Here is a 17,839-nt window from a genome sequence, read left to right as displayed (position 1 = left end):
TATTCATTTAACGTAAATCCCTAAGTTCAGGAGAAAAAACGTTTTCGTGTAAACAAAATTGCATTTTCCTAATTTATTATTTATTTTTTTTTTTTCCCCCACCCCAGAGATATCTATTTCATATTTCTTAGTTCATTAGAAGAATTATTTAGTTGTTTTTCGATCATATCACAATTTATCTCATTGGCATAACATTTATTAACAAGGTCATTTACTAAATCATCCTTGCCAATATTGTGTAGAGTGTCCAATAAATCCTCCAAGTTGCACATTTTATCAACTAGTTTTTCAAAATTATCAATATCTAAGTAAAGATTTTTACTATTTACAGTGTCATCTTTACTTAGATTTTTTTCATTTAGAATTTTTAAAAAGCTTAAGGAATTCTCATTATCTAATTCATTAAGTAAGGATAGCATATCTGATTGTTCACTTTGTATAAGTCTTAATCTTTTTTCTAATGCCTCTTGTTTTTTCTCAATTTTTATTTGATCCTCTGATATTAAAGAATACATTTTTTCATAATGAGCTACTTTATTGTATATATCTAATATTTCATTAGAACAATAATTCATAAAATTAATTTTATTTTTAACAAAAGAAGATAAATTATTAATAACGTCAATAATCAATTCTTCATCTAGACTTTTTTTAAAATATGTTTCATTTTGTTTTATGTTTTTTTCAACCATTCTTCTTTCTCTTTCTAGCTGTTTTTGTTGTTCCATTTGAAGTTGCATATTCTGATTAGGCATAAATTGAAAATCTTGAAAATTCATATCTTTTGTATTATCATTATTTCGAAGTGTTCCCTTGGTTTCTTTCAACTGGAAATTAAACTGAAGTTCTTGTGGATGATGCTCTACAGTTACATCATTATTTTTATATATATTATTTAAGTTATCTATATTATTTATGTTATTTAAGTTATCTATATTATTTATGTCATTTATGTTATTTAAGTTACTTAAGTTATTTATATTATCTATATGATTTATGTTCATATCTATATCTGCACTTAGTGAGATGTCTTGCTTTGTTTTATTGTGTTCATCATTCTCCTGTTTGTTACTAATATATACATTTTTTTTTCTGTTTTCTAAAGAAATAAAATTTATCATATTTCTTACATTATTTACATCTTGATCTTCCTCAAAGTTATTATTTTGGGTCACCTTTTGAGGTTCATTTTTAATACTGCTCAATGACATGTTGAAAAAGTTTGAAGTACTGTTGGAAGAAAGTAGGAAGTTACTCTTCTCTTCTGCTTGGGAAAATAAATTATTTTTATTAAAATTTCCTTGAAAGGTTTTACCAAATGGAGAAATATCGGAAAAATTTACACTTTTCATTATATTATCGTCTTCATTTTTTTTTTCATCTTCCTTTTTTATGTTATCGAAAAAATTATTTTTTGTGCCTAAGTTGAAAGTTGTCGTGAGTAAGGTGTTGCTAAGACTGTCAATTGGTTCATACGTTCTGTTTTGCTCGTTAAGCTCACTTGGTTCATTCTGTTCATTATGTTCATTTTGTTCATTTTGTTCATTTTGTTCATTTTGTTCACTTTGATCTTTAGGTTCCTTTTTCTTCGAAAATGAAAACATCCAAAATTTTTTCTTTTCCTCTGTTTTTAATGCATTAGTTTTTTCAGCTACCTCTACAACTCCAGAATTGCCTTCTTGCGCATTATTTTCCTCCGGTTTCGTTTCTTCCGCATCTTTTTCTCTCTCCTCTTTACCCTTCTCTTTCTGCTCCTTTTCCATAATTCCCTTCGATTCGTTCTTTAAAAATCCTTCTGAAATATCAAAATTAATTAAGGATGTGTTCTGTGCGATGGTGGTTTCTTTCCCTTTCTGATCTTCACTTAAAGATTTTTCCTTTTTCTCCTCGTCTTTTTTTTCATCAATTTCAATTAATTTATTATTTTCATTAAGTTTTTCTTTAAAAATGGAATCTGTTGATATTGATTTTTCATTAATGGGCGTTTCCTTTAAAATAAATGAAAACTCCTCTTTTTGTTTTGTCACTAGATCACTCTTTCCTGAATTAGATAATACCTGTTGTTCATTATTTGCATCTGATTTATCTTTTTCTTCATTTTTCTTTTTTTCGTCATATTCTAAAAGTAAATTAGGTGTGGCGCTGTCGTTTTTCTCCTTATTTTTGTCGGAAGCACTGGTTGTCCCAAAGTTTTCTATTATACTGTTATTATTGTTTGTGCTATATTTTAAAATGGAAGAACCCAAAAGAGAGTTACTTCCATAGAGGCTGTTACTGTTATTATTATTATTATTATTATCATTATCAGCATTGTTATTATTATCAGTGTAACTATTTTTGTCATTATTACTATTATTATTATCATCTCCCTTTTCACTATTAGTTTTTTCATTTTTACTTGTATTTTCAGCTTGTTTCACCAGATCATTTTGCATATTATCATTTTCAACAACTTTAACAAATTCCTTTACATTAGAAGAGGTTTTACTATCAGCTAATTTTTCTTTAGATTCTTTTGCTAATTCTATTTCTTGCTTTCCTATTACAGCATTCGCATTTTCCCCTTCACCTTGTTCCTTTTCTTTTATTGCTTCAGCTTTAATCTCGTCTATTTCCGTTTTATCAACTTTCTCAGAATTCGATTTTTCTGTCTGTGGAGCTTCTTTTTCCGCATTATTTTCCTCTGTAGTATTTTCCTTTTTGACTTTTTCTTCTTCAACGGTATTATTAGTAGCTTCTGATTTGTCTGTCTTATTTTCGAATATTTTACCCAATTCATTGTTCTTATTATCATTATCCGATGAAATATTTTTATGTTGCATATTATCAGAAAACAGTGAAAAGTTCTTGGAAAATCCTTCATTTTTCAGATTATTACCACTTAGGCTGCTGCTACTATTGTTGTTAATATTATTATTATTACTGGTTCTATCATTATTGCTGTTACAATTATTATTATTACTAAAAAGGAATGGATTTTCATTAGTTTTAACTTCATTTGAAATTTTGAACGAATTTGCACTAAAAAGGCTCTCACTACTACTTGCGGTTTTATTAAATGATGGTAAAAAGGGCGAGCTGTTGATGTTATTATTAGAACTAAACAAATCATTCGTATTTGTTTTTACAAACGAACTGAAGGAGTTAAAATTGGATATTATGGGTTTAGAGGTGCTGCTATTATTATTATTATTAATATTGAATGTGCTCGAATTCTCATTGTTTTGTGTTGAAAATAAACTGTTTTCATTTGGATTAAATGATTTAATAGTTTGACTAAAATTATAAAAACTATTTAATTTATTTGTTGAATTTTGATTATTCATGCTAGAAATTCCAAAGGTATTCGGTTTTCCATCAGTATTTTTGTTAGTATTAGCACTTGCGAAAAATGAATTGGTTGTATTATCTTTTAACAGTGACGATGATGTTGAGGATTTGTCATTTTGTGATGTTGCTTGTAAAGCCATGCTTTGAAATGGATTTAAATTATTTTTTGCAAATGCATTAGAACTTGATGAAAACCCTCCACTAAATGTTAATTTATTACTATTGTTGTTATTCATTTTGTTATTATTAAAACTTGAGAGTGCATTTGAGCTAGAAGAATTTGCGAAAATTTGTTTTGCTGCTTCTAATTGTTCCTTTGAAAAAAGTCCACAAGATTCGGTGTTCCTGTCTTCATTTAATTGACTACCTAACGCAATTGAACTTCCTAATGTACTCTGTTTAAAGATATTAGAATTATTATTATTTGTCGTGTTTCCGACCAAATTCCTTGTGAAACCTGGATATATATCTTTTTTTGATGCACTAAATAAATTCTCATTAAAAGAATTTGATGAAGTATTCCCACCGACGTTTGAAGAAAGATTACCAAATATACTATTATTTTTATTTATATCATTTGGTGAGTTACTAAAAATTGAATTACCTTTATTATTTTGAACATTGAGACTATTTCCAAATATGCTATTATTGTTTTTGTTCATATTATTCTGATTATTCATGTTAGTACCAAAGAAACTATTGTTTTTCATTAAACCGGTTTGATTATTTAAGTTGCTATTATTAAAAAGGCTATTGTTATTTTTGTTTAAATCGTTCTGATTGTTCATATTGTTACCACTACTGCTGCTACTACCAAAAAAACTATTATTTTTCATTAAATCTGTTTGATTATTCATATTGCTATTAAATATACTTTTGTTTTTATTCAAATTATTTTCGTTATTTAAATTATTCCCAAAAAAATTGGTATTACTTAAACTGTTACTTGACATGTTCCACATGTTCGACGTATTTGCTGATAGTCCATTGTTATTCATTGTATTGCTTTTGCTGAACAAGTTATTCTTCTCTTCATTGTTACTATTATTGTTGTTACTATTATTGTTATTGTTAAAAAACATTATTATGATGTATGGCAAGGATGAAAAAAAGAAAAAAGAAAAAGAGCACGGTTAAAATAAGCCGTCGTTATAGCAATAACTTTTGACTTTACTGCCTCTTCAAAGCTTTGCGCGATATGGGAAATATGCATTTACAAATGTAATATAAAATACTTAAAAAAAAGGGAAATCAATAATTTGTTTTCATTTTCTCTTAAGGGCTACGCCTTTAATTAACGTTTTCCAGGAAACTTAATTTGCATAACGTATATGTATATATATATGCATATTTACGTTTACATCAAAATAGTATATAAATGTACACATGCACATATATAAAATTGTAAAGTTTATATCAAAAATATTGAAATAAATATTATTCAATGCACTTCATTAACTCACAAGACTTTTACGTAAAAGTTCAGAATTAAATTTTAATAATAATATTGCTCAGTGGATAAGTTTTTTTAATTAATATGAGATATACATAACGTGTATGAATTATTAGCATATATGTGCAATTAAGTTTACATATTTAAATGATTAAGAATATTTAAAAAAAGATTAAGCAAAAGAAATTTTTAAAAGTAATCCTTTGATACATATATTTACATCTGAAATAGTAATTTTAATAATTTTGTTTTTCAAGTTAATAAGGCATTTTTCAGGTGCAAGCTTATAAATTAAGATTATTCAACGTTCAGATATTTTAAGAATGTGTTTTTGATGTTAAATATATGTAATTTTGAATACTTGTATGTACTGCATTCGTATATATTTATGCATTTATTTGTGTTCGTTTATATATATAAAATTAAAAAAAAAAAAAAAAATTTTTTTTTTATTGTATCACGTATAAATAATGATTGTTATAAGATAAAATTTTATTCATGGGAAAAGTTTACCATAATTGCAGTTTTGCAAATTGTGAATATTTTTCCAGTTATAAATAGAAAAAGTAAATTTAAAAAACAAAAAATAATGAAAAAAAGACTGTTTGTGAGGTATAATATTTACAAAATTAGATTTCTTGTTTTGTAAATTTTTTTTTTTTTTTTTTGTTTTAAACAAATTTTAAAGTATTTAAAATCTTTTTATTAGTCTGAAACTTAAATTTTGTGACTTTAGTGGAATGTACGCCATTATAGGCAAAAATGTCATAAAAATTATTTTTAAAATTATAAAATAAAAATAAAAAAAAATAGATATATATTTTGTTGTCGCTGCATTATGCAAACATCTTACATTTGTTACACATTCCAATGGTCAGATATAAAATATGATTTTTTTTTTTTTTTTTTTTTTTTGTGTAATATAAGAATTTGCTTCTTTTTATTTTGAATATATTTCAAAATTACAAAGGAGTTTTTTTTTTTATTTTTCATTATCAAGACATGTATAGAGATTAGAGTTTTCATCATTATGTATGAGGTTGCTATGTACTTTACTTTATAATGTATGTATTTTCTGAGTTAGAAAGTTTCCATTGTTTCGTGGTATAAAACAATATAATAAAAATGTTTCTCTATATATATATGGGGTTGTGTTGGAAAATAAAGAAATACATATTACATAATCTTAAAAAAGTTATGTTCTAAATTTTGAAAGTATCTATATTATTTAGCTGTAATTTTAGAATTGGAGTAAAGGCACAATGTTTAACTATTTGAATGTTTATATATGTACATGTTTACGTGTATATATTATGATGTCCTTTTCGAAAACGTGAGTCCTATTGCATATCGCTGTAATAGTAGACTCAGGAGAGTAGGGCATTTGTTCATCAATTAATTATTTCTATGAGTCACTTAGGAGGTATCATAAGATAAATAAATATACGTATTTAATCTTTTAAAGAGCATTGTCTAAATTTTGTTGTTAAAATGTATTACCGCAGCAAACAAAGGGGAGCGAATATTTTTTTATGTTTTTTTTATAAAACATTAAATGATGATTCATATTATACTTGTAAAAATAATTGTAATTCATTATGTGCATACCAGTAATATATATTTTTTTTAGCGAAAAATATGATTTAAATAATATAAAATTCCCCCTTTTTTTGTTTACGTAAGCCCATCTTTTTGACTTATTTCTATATTATATTAACAGTACGTCCATTTATGCTTATAATAAATAGGAAATAATTATGTAACTGAACTTTTTAATAAATTCAAAATCTATAATGCCAACGAATAATTTAATACGTCTATACATCATTAATATGAAAAAGATACAAATAACGTGAACTTCTAAAAAGGGGAGGTGTAATATATTAAATATTGTTATTTTTACTAATTTTGTTTTGTTTTGTTTTATAACTGTCATACTTACGAGGGTTTATGAGCCTCTCACGTTTCCGTATTATTGTTATTATCAGTGCTCTTTGTTAAACACATAAATCGGCTCATTACAAAATTAATATAATACAAAAAACTTTTTATTATTTATGTCCTTTTATGAAAAGTAAGGATACACGCAGAAAAACACCATTAAATTGGGATGAAAATATATGGAGAAGACCTGAATGTATGTGAACTATCCATTTATAATATATACCGATTTACCAACATAACACGTAACTTAATTTTAGGTACTATGTTTTTTTTTTTTTATTACTTAGTAAAACAAGTGCATGATCAGTTTTCTTTTTAATAAACGAACAGATATAGAAAATAAAATTTTGAACAGCACTGTGCGTAGATATTTACTTTGTGCACAAAACTTAGACTTTATTAAGGAGTATCTCTTTATGTGTTACTATATTCGTTCCAGAAAATTGTGCAAGGATGACTCTTTAATGTTAATTTATTTACTCTTATATTTATTCATTCATTTATTTTACTATTCATTTATTTATTCATTTAAGTGTTCATTTCTTTTTTTTCTTTTTTTTTAAGTGGTTTAATATGTAATAGTTATGAATTAACCTTATTTTTTTTTTTTTGTTTCTCTAGAAATTCTAGGTTAAAAATGGTGAACATTAACAATTATATTTTTATTTAGTAAAATGTACATACCATCAAAAAAGTAGCGGAACTCAAATAAAATTATAAAAAATAAGATTGTAAAAATATAAAAATTCCTAAAAAATTGACCTTTTGAGTTTTCCGTATTTTTTAACAAACACATTTATGCTTGTTTTTCATTTTATAATTTATACCATATTTCTTTTGCATTTCCTCTGTTCTTGTAAGAGTTATATAGTTATTTGTAGAATAAATATCAGCAGTATTTATAGTATATAAATGGAAGTTTTATGAACGTATGTATATATATATATATATATATATATAACCTGTGTTTTTTATTTTTTTTTTAAGAAATTTTCCTAAATCTTATTCTATGTTTATTATATTATTTTTATTTACAAATTAAGCTTATTAAAAGTATATTATATATTTATATATAGATAAGGAAAAAAAAAATATAATATAAATATTGAAATTATATATGTGAACTTATAACATTTATTTTATGAAATAATGAGAATTTCTTTTCACAGTTATATGAATGATAAATAATTTATAATTAAAAACACAAAAAAATAGCAAAAAAGAAAAAAAAAAAAAAAAAAGAGAATTTTATATTATAAATATAAGTTATTACATTGAAGTAAATAAGTTACTTCAAATTTTTACAACACAAAATCGTAAGAAAAAATAAGTATAAGTAAAAAAACAACTTAAAAAACGAAAAAATGAAGTATACATATGTAAGAAAAAGATTAAAAGAAAGTATGTCAACATTTATATATTAACATTTACATTACAGTATAATTTTCATCTTATATTAATATTTTAACGAACATATGCAGGAACATATACACGAATATTTGCACTAACATTTACGTTAGCTTATGTATCATCATTTGTGCCAAAGTTTAAATTAATATATATATTTACTATATCACGAACGAACATATTAAAAAAATATAAAAAATATAAAACTTCATTGTTTAATATATAATACTAACAACCTTCTTTTTTAAAAAAATTAAAAAAGAAAAAATATGATATCGAATTAACCATAATTTTTTTTAAAATAGGCTTATTTAATTGCATGAATATTTGTGTATCTATGTACATGTATATGTGGGTATTGTATAGTTGCATTATATTTTTTTTATATTTGTTTATATTCCCCATTGAAGTTCTACAGGGGTTCATTTAACAATATATTTTAAAGGTATATGTATGTCTATAAATATGCATATATATATATATACATGTGCACGTTGTTCGTTTTTTGTTAATATTACACATTTAATTTCTACATCATTGTTTGTGATAACATATAATACCGCCCGAGCCATTTGTAAATAGATATAATAAAAAAAAATTTTAATAAAACCTTTTCCACACATATACTCATACCAAAGGAATATAGAATGAATTTGGTAATTAATGATTATCGAATTAATGAACGCACAGGTATGAAAGTTTTAAGAATAGCAGAAGATGATAGTAGAAACAGGTATTCATTTATTAATGACTACACATCAAATGATTTTGAGGACCTTGAAAAAATAGTAAACAATGAGAACATAAGTGTAGATTGTAAAATAGAATTATGTTATTCCAAATTAAATAGTAGCATATTTGATATATTTAGAATTATTGCAGATTATAACAGCTTATATATCATAAATGGAGAAGGATTAATAATTCATATTTGCATGTTGTTATCAAAATTTTATTCGTTTGAATATGAAGAAAATAAAAATATTCTTTCGTTTACCAATTCTTTGAATATTAGTAGTGTAATATATTACATAGAAAAAGTGTTAAGTGAATTTTCTCTTTGTAATGCTAATTTTCATATAATATTTTTTAATTTATTTAAAATATTCTTTGAAAAAGAAACGCAATTATTTGAAAATTATAATTTAATAAGAAACGTATTTATAATTCATTGTAAGAAAAATCTAATACCCTACTTTATATTTGATAACTGGTATAATGACGATAATTATAATATTTACTTAATTAAATACAAACCTTTATTTATGGTAGTAGAAGATAGCTCTTCCTTTTTATACGCATTTAATAAGTTTTATGTAAGCTCAACTGAGAATGATGAAACTTTGAGTGCAGTTACATTGAAAACTACTTTGGTCGATAATATCACTTCCCCCGTTACAGCTGATTGTGATGATGTAAAGAGGTTGGAAAAAGAGAAAAGTTACAAGGAATATGTAAGGAAAAAAAAGATATATGATTATTACAATGAAGAAATTAGGGAGTTATCTATTTGTTTTTATTTTCTTATAATTAATAACATACTAAGGGATATAAAATGTGTTTTTCTATTCAATTTTGAATCAGAAAAGAACACTGTAAATGCTTTTTCTATTAATTATAAGGGTATTAATTTCAGGTCAGTACAGAAATTGAATGACGAATCGGCAGTGTTATTTGATACGATATTTTATGGGAAGAACAGGGGAGAAGAGGTTAAAAATAGAGAGGCAAACGATGATCATTTAAATAATATGCTTATTATTTCAGAGGACACGAAAGATTATGATTTATTATATAAGGATGAAGGAAATATTACGGAAGAAGAATATCGTATTCGTGATATGTTTTTAGAAGAGGCAAAGTCAGATGTCATATACTTGAAAAATATTGTTTTAAAATTGTTTTATGAAAAAAATAAAGCAAATATTTCACTATTAGATGACAAGGGAAAAAAATACTTTTTCTTAATTTTAAAACTCTTATTATTGCATAATTATTTAATTGAAAAGTTAAATATGAAGAATTTGTGTTTATTTGATTCGCAAAATATGAATGGCGATATATATAATGATGGTGATGATAATATTTTGAAAATGTTGAAGTTATTTACTGAGCCCCATGTGATTATGTATTTAGATACATACAATTTTATTTTAAGAATGTTACAAATAGAATTGTACTGCGATGTGTTGAGGAATGTAAGAAATACAGACTTCTTAAATTTCTTTAATGCTTCCATAGTCCATAATTTACTAAGTTTCATTTGTTTTAAATTGTGTAAAAATATATTCACAATTGATCATGAAGATTTTTTTTTTGAGGATAGAGATTTCTTTGAGAAATCTTTTCAAAAAGTGTCATATGACAACTTGTGTTTTTTTCCCATCGATTTTTCTTTTTTAAAAGATGATATAAATAATATAAGAAAAGGTAGGTTAACTAATATTTTTAATAAATGTGATGAGGTTAGTGATATTAATAAGAACAAGGAGGATATTACTAAAGTTGTAGAGCCAAGCAAAGAAAAGAGTGATGAAAAAAATAAAACGCTGAACGACAAAAACACTAGTGTGAATAATTTAAATATTTTAAATGTTAATTTAGTTAAAATTAAAAACGAGTTTATAGAAACCTTTTTCAGCATAAAAGATGTAGTAAATAATAGCAATTTAGATGAAGATAAAAAAATGTATGTTAAGGTGAATTTTATTAACAAATGTGTAGAATATGATAGTGAATTTTTTGAATTATTAAGAATGTTACACATATCGGAAAGGGAGAACGTAATGGACATTTTTAGAAGTTACATAAATCCATCGTTATATTATAGAGAAAGTGAATCAAATACGCAGGTCAATGAAAAATATAAGGTAAGAAATCGACAAAGAGGTGAAAGAAGAATGGCTATAATTGCAAAATATTTTTACATTAGTTCACTTCATCATCCTATAGTTATTTCTGAAAATCATCCTTGGTTGAAATATTATTCATATATTGTAGAAAATCTTTATGACTATTTGAGAGATGAGAAAGTAAAAAAAGGTATAAACGCAAGAATGAAAAAGATGTTTGATAATTCTTCAGATGAAGAAATTAGTTCCAAGGATGAAAAGAAACAAATAAATTATAGTAGATTTAATATGTTTCAAATAATGGATGATATAGATGAGGTGAGTGAAATAAATAGTGAGTTAAACTGTGAGAAGCTAAATAGCAAACAAGATAATAAAAAGATATGTAATGACAAAGGAGGAAGAAAAAATATTAAAGGAAGCACAAATTCTGTAAGCAGAAAAGATGAAATATTAAAAAGAAAAGAAATGTCAAATGAAAAAAAAACCTATGAAGTAGATTTGACAAGATATAATACGTTAGAAACGAAAATTAATAAGTTAAGTAGCGATAATGATTACGCAGAGATGAATACTTGGTCTTTAGATATAATATCCGGGTTTAATAGATTAGTAGATGTGTATAACTTTAATAATGTTACTAATTTAATTAAGAATGTTGATCTTCAAATTAAAATTAGTATGAAAGTGTTAAGTAGTATGTTTGACATTTTAATGTATACGAAATTAAAAAATGTAAAGAGCAGTAAGCAGAAATCAGATGCAATAAAAAGTGTTATGTTAACTTATAAATTAACGAACGAAATTTTTAGTAAATTTAAAGAAAATTTAACTGAAAAAGATGTTGTGCAGTTACAAACAGTGTTACTTTCTCTAGGTTTTAAAAATAGTAGTTATAATTTGTTTGAAGAATACGTAAAGATAAGAATGAAAATTGAAAATGATTTAGAGAATGACGATGGAGAAAAAGAAAAGATGAGCACTAACAAAAAAGGAAAGGGAAAGGAAAAAAGTAAATTAAAAGATGTAAATAAAAATAAAAAGGGAAGTGCAGTTGCAAGTAAAAATAAAGGTAAAAAAAATAATAATGTTGATGGTGATAATGGGGATGATAGTTCTGCGAACGGTTCAGATAAAGTCAATGAGTTTAACTTAAAAAATAAAGGAAAAGAAATAAAAGAAATTTATAAATATAAAATTAAAGAAGTAAAGGCGTATAGTGAGTTAAAAATTGATGAGAACAAAGAGCACGAATTTCAGTTATATTACATGTATTATTTATTAGATAGAACAACAGGTAATATTAAAGATAAACGTGTGTTATTTACGTTGGATACGTGGCAATATAACATTTTAAATTTGGTAGATAAAAGAAAGAGTATTTTAGTTTCATGCCCTACTAGTAGTGGTAAAACTTTTATTTGTTATTATGTTATGGATAAAGTTTTAAGATTAAATAATGATAGTGTAGTTGTATATGTTGCACCTAATGATGCATTAGCTTTACAAGTATATCATGAAGTGAATGGTCGATTTAGTACAAAGGGTTATTCAAAACATGGTGATAATAAATTATGTTCTAATATGTCTGATAAATATGCAGACAATAATGCGTTAGATGCTCAAATAATTATTATTTTACCGAGTGTTTTAGAAAACATTTTACTATCATATTATTCTCTAAATTATCCCAATGAGCGTTCATTTGTATCTAGATTTATTAGTAGGATAGAATACATAATTTTTGATGAAATTCATTGTATTGGAGATAAAGAATTTTATGGTACACAAATTGAAAATATTATTCATTTAACGAATTGCCCCTTTTTAGCTTTATCAGCTACAATAGGTAATATAAATTTTTTCTATTCGTGGCTTCAGAATGTTCTTATAAAAAAAGGAAAAGGTGATAAAGAACTTCATTTAATTAAATTTTATGAGAGATTTTCAGATTTAATTCTATATGTATATACAAATAGAAATTTACATCATTTAAATCCATTAGCATGTTTTAATTTTCGAGATATTTTATATAAAGGTATAAATAAAGATTTTTATTGTAATCCAAGAGAAATATATGAAATTGTAATATTATTATTTGAATTAGCTAGAAAAAATAAATTTTATGACCTAGTTGAATTTTTAGAACCATCTTTCTACTTCCAGTATACTAGGTGCATAAACAAAAAGCAGTTTATATATTATATGCACTCAGTGAAAGAAATGATTGTGTATTTAATACAAAATAAGTTTATTACAAATTCGGATTATGATATGTTTAAACATTTTTTGTTATCAAATTATATGAAAAATGCTGATTACGTGAAAGACGAAAATGCAGTGGTAGAGGAGGTAGGTAATGAAATGATTAAGAAAGAGGATAATGAATCTATGGAAAAAAAAGTCCAACAAAATGGTGTTAATAGTACAAAGAATTTATATAAAAAGGAAATTAAGGAAAATACTCTTAAACAACAACTTTATCAAGAATTATATAAAAGGGTTGTGTTAGATGAGAAATATTTCTTAAATAAATCGAACGATTTAGTAAAGTATACCGAAATTGTAAATATGGAACAAGAATATTTAGATAGTGATAAATTAATAGAACTGTTAAAAAAATTGGAAAATGTAAAATTTTTGCCGTGTATTGTATTTAACTTTGAGAGAAAGGAATTAGAGGACATGACTATTAACTTGATTAAGGAACTTATGAGAAGACAACATGATAAATATTATGGGGATGAGGAAAAAGCATTTAATACGAAGATGGAAAATAAATTAAGGAGAGAGAGGTATGAAAGTTTACTAAAACAGAGAGAAATGTTATTAAAAATTAAAACAGTGTCAAGAAATCAAAGATTAGAGCAAAATTTAGATAAAGATTATTTAGATATGTTAAATGAAGATGAAATTCCTGAACCACCTGTTGATATTTCAGAAGAGTATGATGGGGATTTTTATTTTTGTAATAGAAAAATATATCATAATTATGTATTTGAAATTGAAGATTTGATAAAAGACGCAGAAAGAGCATTAGAAGGAAGAAAACACAAATCAGTATTAATTGAAGGGTTAAAAAGGGGAATAGGTTTACATTATGAAGTATTACCATATAAATTTACAATTATAGTAGAATCTTTATTTAGGTTAGGATATGTTAGAATTATATTTAGTAATAAAAATTTATCCTTAGGTATTAATATACCATGTAAATCCATTATTTTTTCTGGTCATACATTTGAACTTAATTCTGTTATGTTTAAGCAAACATCTGGTAGAGCAGGAAGACGGGGTTTTGATCTATATGGTAATGTAATAATATGGAATATTAATTTTAAAAATTTAAGAAGGTTAACTACATCTCCTTTACAAACCCTCTCAGGTTCATACTCTGTGAATTTCACGAACATATGTAGAAGTATGTTATTATATAACTGTTTAAAAAAAAATAGAGAGATGGAAGAATTTAGTTCAAGAAATAAAGTAATTGTAAATAAACCAAATAGGAAGAAAAAAAAAGATGATACCATGACAGTTGCTGAAAAGGAAGAGTTATTTGAAAAAAATAGAAGTGTTAATGTAAATTTCTTTAGTAGAATTAATGGAATACTAAGTATGTTTTACAGCTCGTTGTATTATGTAAATGTGTTTCAACATAATCTACATAATAATAAAAGGAATGATTTATTTGAAGAAAGAAGTAGAAGAAATATGAAGGAGTTAAAAAACGATATTATGAATGAAAACAAGTCATTGAATGAAAAGAAATTAAATGGAATGATCAGTATGGATACATGTGCCTCGGATTTAATTGTAGATAATGAAAATGTTATTGTTAATGAGGAGAAGATGGAGTATATAGAATACTTAGCGAATGAGTTCAACCAATTTAAAGGGAAGAATGTATTGTCAAAGTTTATTAATAGAAAATATGAATATAATGAGTTAATTTGTGAATTTATTGCAAAGAAAATAAAAAGTGATGCAAATGAAAAGAATATAAGTGAGATATGTTTTATGATAAAAATGCATTTTCTTATGTATATAAATATTCTTATTGAAATGGAATTCCTAGATGAAGAATGTAATATAATTAATTTAACAGAATTAACAATATTTTTAAAAAAAGAATATGATAACAATTTAGTGTTAACATATTTATTAATGAAAAAAGTTTTGCATAACATTATAGGTGATAGTACATTTTTAAGTTCTAATGTTAATTCGATTTCATTACCCAAAATAGTAGATTCTATAACGTTTGAAAAAAATTATTCTCGTAATATAATAGTAGATGATACATCAAGAGGACAATTTATTTTATTGTTTATTTTATCCCATTTTGTTAATAGATTAAAAGAAAATAAAATAGCCTTAACTAATGTGTTAATAAATTATAACTGTACAACCAGAACGAAATTAGAATTATTTAGTTACAAATATTTCCCATTATTACATATGCTACCAGCACCTATACATAAACATATTAGGTATTTTGAAACTATTGTGTTAAGGTATATGATTAACTATTCATTGATAATTTTAACAAAACTAAATTTATTGAATAGAAAGAAGACTTATTTGTTACCCTATACTCACTTGTATATTTTCGAGCAACACCCATCACTTAGTTTGACTGAAATTTTTCCAAAGGAGATGAATTCTGAGTACTTTAAGTTCTATCAGTCAAAGGTTAGAGGAAAGAACTGAATGAAAAGAAGTTATAAATTGCGGGATGTCACATTCACGCTACGTGTATAAGGGAATAATTGAAAATAATTATTTCCCTCTTTTATACTATATTTTGTGAATATGTACACTTATATATATATATATATATATATATATATATATATATATATATATTTTTTTTTTTTTTTTAGGTTCATGATTATAATATAAGATCCCCCTTTTTAGCATCGTTGTACAAATACGATAGATTTGAAAATTTAAATGAGTTACTTTATACGTCCTTACACGACCTAGATATACGAAGGAACACTATCCCAGACATTTCAGACGACTACATTTCATTTTACAAGTTTGATAATGGATTAATAAAAGAAGAAAAAGTATGTTTAAAAAATTCATATATTTTAGATTATTATATTCACGGAAGATACCATGTCCTACGAAGTAAAAACAAACTAGGTCAATATATATGGTATATTTTAGATAGATTTATACAATCATTAAAAAACATAGAACAGTTCATATATGAAGTAAAAAAGGAAAAATTGCTGTTATCTTCAGATGTTTTTTATACATGTTTAAAAACATTAAAAGAGGTTTTGGAAAAATGTTTCAAATCGATTAATTCTGATAGCGTAGATGAAAACAGTTAACTTATGCATTAAATGCAAGAAAAAACAAGTATAAGCTATTTGTTCCTTTTTTTTTTTCCCATTTCTGTAGCTTAAACTTTTTATTTTTTTTCGACATTTTATTTTGTAACACCTTCCATTTTGTAATTCTTTTTCCTAAGATTTTATACTTTTTATAGTATATTAGGCACATAATGATATTGCCCTTTTATTTAAAAATTTTTTATCGAAGGTGAACATATTCTGATTCATTGTAAAATTATTGTGAGCACATATATATATATGTATATATGCACATCCTTATGATGTTTTTCGATATTGTATTAACCTATGATATATAATTTTCCATATGCGCATTTTTTTAAAACTTAAAAACATTAAAGCTGTTTAGGTGAAGTACCTTTTTAATTTTGTAATAAGAATGCATTTAGAATTGTTATGTATTGTATGCTAATATTGTTCTGTTCTTTTTCCTTTTTTTTTTTTTATAAATGAATGATTCTAAGAATAAAATAAAATACTATAATGGAAAGTTTGTCAAATACATTTAAAAGTGTGCGAGTTTTGATACCTTTAAAACTGAGATGTTCATGGGAATTTCTCCTTTTTACTTTCGTTTGAATGTAATTAAAATGAATTTTTTTTTTTTTTTTTTAATGTTTGTATTTGATAAATGTAAAAAAAAAATAATTTTTTTTACATTAATCACAATCTAAATAAATCGACTATTCATCCGTTAAAAAGCACTGTATACTACTACGTGTATATGTAAGCATGTGATTGTATTGATATATGAAATCAAAACCATTTGATTTGCTACACCAAAGTACAAAGATTATTATTAAACACATTAACATAGGTACAAAAATCTATATGCACACATATACACACACATATATATGCAATTTCAAAATATGTAAAACAAGTGAAATACTAAATACTTCAACATATATGATTAAATGAAATTCTTATGAACAATACAAAATTTTAATGTGATGTAGCTGATGTATGTATTTAAATACAGGATATTTGGAAAAGAAGGGTGTATTATTACATTATAGCTTCTATGCATTGTTTCTTTACTTTTTGCATACATTTGCAAAGAGAAAAAGGAATAAACAAAAAAAAAAAAAAAAAATGTGTAAAAATTGAAGAAAAAATATTTAACTACAAAAAATGCAAATAACATACATATAAACATATATAGATATTAAGACTTCATATATATGATTACAATTACGTGGCAACAGAAAAGAACTACAATTAACTACTTTATATAAAAAAAATATATATAAAATAAACAAAAAAAAAAAAAAAAAAAATTAAATTTTAAAAAGATTTAATTTTATACATATAAAAAAAAAAAAAATCAAAGGTATTCTTATATTATAAAAAATAGTCTTAAATGTTAAGGATCATATGAAAATTTGAACCATCACAAGTTGATTTGTGAAACTTTATGTATTTAAATTACCCAACAAAGAAGAAATGAAGTAATTTCGTATATCAATATAAATGATGGACTG

General features: G+C 24.4%; 2 protein-coding genes across 2 annotated transcripts; one reads left to right on the top strand and one right to left on the bottom strand.

The window, feature by feature from the left end:
- Positions 1-113: 113 nt before the first annotated feature.
- Positions 114-4,412, bottom strand: PmUG01_07015000 (conserved Plasmodium protein, unknown function; the record flags this gene model as incomplete). The annotated part of the gene is made up of 1 exon (XM_029003875.1): positions 114-4,412. The coding sequence occupies one exon, from the start codon at positions 4,410-4,412 to the stop codon at positions 114-116; it is 4,299 nt and encodes a 1,432-aa protein (XP_028860621.1).
- Positions 4,413-8,781: 4,369 nt separating this feature from the next.
- Positions 8,782-16,334, top strand: PmUG01_07014900 (DEAD/DEAH box helicase, putative; the record flags this gene model as incomplete). Its single annotated transcript, XM_029003874.1, has 2 exons — positions 8,782-15,681; positions 15,873-16,334. 2 exons carry the CDS (start codon positions 8,782-8,784, stop codon positions 16,332-16,334), a joined length of 7,362 nt encoding a protein of 2,453 aa, XP_028860620.1.
- Positions 16,335-17,839: the final 1,505 nt, after the last annotated feature.

This window comes from Plasmodium malariae, assembly GCF_900090045.1.
Source record: "Plasmodium malariae genome assembly, chromosome: 7".
Lineage (NCBI taxonomy): Eukaryota > Apicomplexa > Aconoidasida > Haemosporida > Plasmodiidae > Plasmodium > Plasmodium malariae.
This window is presented reverse-complemented; position numbering and strand designations above follow the sequence as displayed.